We start from the raw sequence: 3,561 nt of genomic DNA, 5'->3' as shown, positions 1-3,561 counted from the left end.
TGCATCATGGGATATGTTTACGTGAAAGTCCAAAGGAAACAGACATGCAAATTTGGCAAGGCTTAGGTGACCCATGAGGTAACTTTAATACGGTTTAAACGTTTGAAATTTGATTAATTTTGTTGAAATATGTTTGTTTTGTGGCTCTAAAGGTAAAATATGTACTAAGGACAGGTTAATTTCTGTATTTTTCAGTTTTTTACCGCAGGTTGGGGCGCAAGCTAGGTGCAACCAAGAACCCCTACACTGTGTTTGTGATGATTGTGGACTATGGCTGTAGGAACTAGGAACTTTGTATATGTAATAAAGGAACTCATTAAAGGCGTTTAGTTTGTATTTCTTTGGACTCATTCGACATCACTGTTATGCTCCTGAGATGGAAGATGAAATCGTCCATGATCACATAATCTTGGGTGTCAAGTCAGCTAAAGTTCGAGAAAAACTTATTAATGAAGGTTCTGAACTGACACTACAGAAGTCAATGGATATAGCCAGGACACACGAAATATCACAGAAACAGCTGAAAAGTATGTTTAGTCAAGAGGACCCCAAGGTCCACATCGTTAAACAAACAACGAATAAGAAGAGCAGAAATACACAAAGTACGAGACAGAGACATGAAAAAACTGAAGTGAAATGTAACAAGTGTGGGTATGAACACAAATTCAAAGGAGCAACATGTCCTGCATATGGTAAGAAGTGTAATCTGTGCAAAAAGATGAATCATTTTGCGAGCCAATGTCGTAGTGAGAAACCAAAGTACAACAAAAAGAACAGTAAAATGTTAGTACAGGTGGTGGAGAATTACCTCACAGATGACAGTACAAGTGATGCTAGAGAGACAGATTTGTATGTAGGAATGGAAAATGACTTGCCAGTAAACAGACTCAATGATGATTGGACAGTGTGTTGTATAGTGAACAACAAAACATTAAGAACACAAGTAGACACAGGGGCCAGGTGCAATGTTATAAGTCAACAAACCCTGAAGTCATTACAGGTGAAAACCCCACTAGAGAAATCTGAAGCCATGCTGAGGTCGTATAGTGGTCATGCAATTAAATCAATTGGAACTGTGAAGCTTCAATGTAATTTCAAGGACAACAACAATCATGTGATACAATTTCAAGTAATTGAGAAAACAGCCCCTACAATCATAGGAGCAGAGAGCGCTATGTCGATTGGACTGGTGAAACGCTTATTTGGGCTGAACAGAAGCTCTACAAACAATGATAGTCAAGTACGCTACGAAAAGCTAAAAGAAGAGTACAGCGAACTATTTAGTGGAGTAGGCTGTCTACCAGGATATCACACAATACATATTAACAGTACAGTACAACAGCCGGTGATACACACCCCCCCCCCCCCCCCCCCACCCCCCCCCCCCCCCCCCACCCCCTCCGAGAAAAGTGCCGGTGGCATTAAGGGACAAGGTAAAACTGGAATTGGCACAAATGGGAAAAAATGGCATAATTGTGCTTGAGAAAGGACCTACAGACTGGGTTAATAGCATGGTAACGGTTACCAAGCCAAATGGTAAAATCAGAATATGTCTGGACCCAAGAGATTTGAATACAGCTATCAAGAGACAACACTATCCTATGTTGACCATTGAGGAAATAGTAGCATGGATTCCGGAAGCCAAATATTTCTCCAAACTGGATGCTACGTCTGGGTTTTGGCAATTACAACTTGACGAGCCCAGTTCAAAGCTATGTACATTCAACACACCATTTGGACGCTATAGATTTCTCCGCATGCCATTTGGATTGAACTCTGCACCCGAAGTTTTTCAGTCAGTAATGTCAAACATGGTGGAAGACATTGATGGCGCAGAAGCTATAGTAGATGACATTTTAGTCTGGGGAAAGTCAGTCGAGGAACATGACAGAAGGCTACAAGAAGTCCTTCAAAGCTTATAACCTCAAATTAAATGCTGATAAATGTCAGTTTGGGAGACAGGAAGTGACATATGTTGGCCACGTCCTTAGCAAGGATGGACTTAGACCACACCCTGACAAGGTTAGAGCGGTTAAAGGAATGAAGGCACCACAGAATCAAAAGGAACTGATGACCTTCTTAGGATTTGTACAATATCTAGCAAAACTCCTGCCAAACTTGTCTGAGGTAGCCGCACCACTAAGACAACTCCTGGGAAAGAACACATTGGGAATGGAGAGCCCAACAGGAAAAAAGTTTCAATAAATTGAAGCTGATGGTGACCAAGGCACCAGTGTTGACATACTTTGACACAAACAAACCGATTGTAATGACAGTGGATAGTAGCTCAAAAGGAATGGGTGCAGCAATCATACAGGACGGTAAACCTATTGCATATGCATCAAGGGCACTAACTCCTACTTAGGAACGCTACTCACAGATAGAGAAAGAGACTCTCGCAATAGTGTACGGATGCACAAAATTCCATCAATACCTTTATGGGAGGAAAGTTCAAGTGGAATCTGACCACAAACCGTTACAGAGCATATTTAAGAAGTCTATGTATAAAGTACCTGCTCGACTTCAGAAACTGTGCTCACACTCCAAAAGTATGACCTGGAGGTGACCTATAAACCAGGCAAATTGTTATATGTAGCTGACACACTGTCAAGGGCATTCCTAGAGGAAACAGAGGAAACTTTAGTAGAGGATCTTGCTGTCAATGAACTCTATTTGTTGGCATATTTAACGGTCTCATCAGAAAAGTACAAAACTATCAAAGAAGGTACAGAGAATGACCTAGAGATGTCAAGGCTGAGACAACAAATAATGACTGGTTGGCCGGAAACCAAACAGGAAGTTGATCAACAAATTCAGACATACTGGAATTATCGCGACGAAATTACCTGCATTGATGGATTGATGTTCAAAGTACACAAACTGATCATTCCAAAGTCTCTGCGACCAGAAATGCTTGACCGGATACATGAGGCGCATCTTAGTATGGTCAAATGTAAGGCACGCGCGAGGGAAGTACTATTTTGGCCAGGAATGAGTACTGATATAGAAGAGAAGGTTGCCACATGCAACATTTGTGCTAGACACACAAACAGCAACGCAAAGGAACCACTTATACCCCACGACATACCAAACCGACCATGGGCTAAAGTGGCAATGGATCTATTTGAACTTAAGGGGCAACATTACCTGCTTAGCGTAGACTATTTTTCAAAGTGGCCTGAAATCTCAAAATTACAAGGACTGACAAGAAGCTCTGTCATTAACCATGTAAAGAGCCAGTTTTCCAACTATGGAATTCCAGACCAAGTCATAAGTGACAACGGACCACAGTTTGCGAGTCGGGAATTTACCAAATTCTCAAAAGACTACGGTTTTCAACTCACTACCACGAGTCCACATTACCCCTCATCAAATGGCCAAGCGGAAAGAATGGTACAGACAGTAAAGGGACTACTGAAGAAGGCAAATGACCCATACCTAGCAATACTCGATTATCGAAACTCACCGATCGATGGAATTGACCTTTCACCTGCACAAATATTCATGGGAAGGCGACTTAAGACCACCCTACCAACAGCAACCCCATTGTTGAAACCATGA

General features: G+C 41.7%; 2 protein-coding genes across 2 annotated transcripts; both read left to right on the top strand.

The window, feature by feature from the left end:
• Nucleotides 1-376: 376 nt before the first annotated feature.
• Nucleotides 377-1,922, top strand: LOC132562561 (uncharacterized). The gene is made up of 2 exons (XM_060227312.1): nt 377-1,288; nt 1,485-1,922. The coding sequence occupies exons 1-2, from the start codon at nt 377-379 to the stop codon at nt 1,920-1,922; spliced, it is 1,350 nt and encodes a 449-aa protein (XP_060083295.1).
• Nucleotides 1,923-2,215: 293 nt separating this feature from the next.
• On the top strand, nt 2,216-3,561 carry LOC132562551 (uncharacterized protein K02A2.6-like). Its single transcript, XM_060227301.1, has 2 exons — nt 2,216-2,321; nt 2,528-3,561. The coding sequence occupies exons 1-2, from the start codon at nt 2,216-2,218 to the stop codon at nt 3,559-3,561; spliced, it is 1,140 nt and encodes a 379-aa protein (XP_060083284.1).

This window comes from Ylistrum balloti, unplaced genomic scaffold (assembly GCF_031769215.1).
Source record: "Ylistrum balloti isolate Yb309-2 unplaced genomic scaffold, AGI_CSIRO_Ybal_v1 Utg369672, whole genome shotgun sequence".
Lineage (NCBI taxonomy): Eukaryota > Metazoa > Mollusca > Bivalvia > Pectinida > Pectinidae > Ylistrum > Ylistrum balloti.
This window is presented reverse-complemented; position numbering and strand designations above follow the sequence as displayed.

Coding starts and splice junctions, on each gene's coding strand:
- LOC132562561 (XM_060227312.1), top strand. CDS start 377: ATGGAAGATGAAATCGTCCATGATCACATAATCTTGGGTGTCAAGTCA. Junction 1,289..1,484: donor ACAGCGAACTATTTAGTGGA/GTAGGCTGTCTA, acceptor ATTGTGCTTGAG/AAAGGACCTACAGACTGGGT.
- LOC132562551 (XM_060227301.1), top strand. CDS start 2,216: ATGGTGACCAAGGCACCAGTGTTGACATACTTTGACACAAACAAACCG. Junction 2,322..2,527: donor TGCAGCAATCATACAGGACG/GTAAACCTATTG, acceptor GCTCGACTTCAG/AAACTGTGCTCACACTCCAA.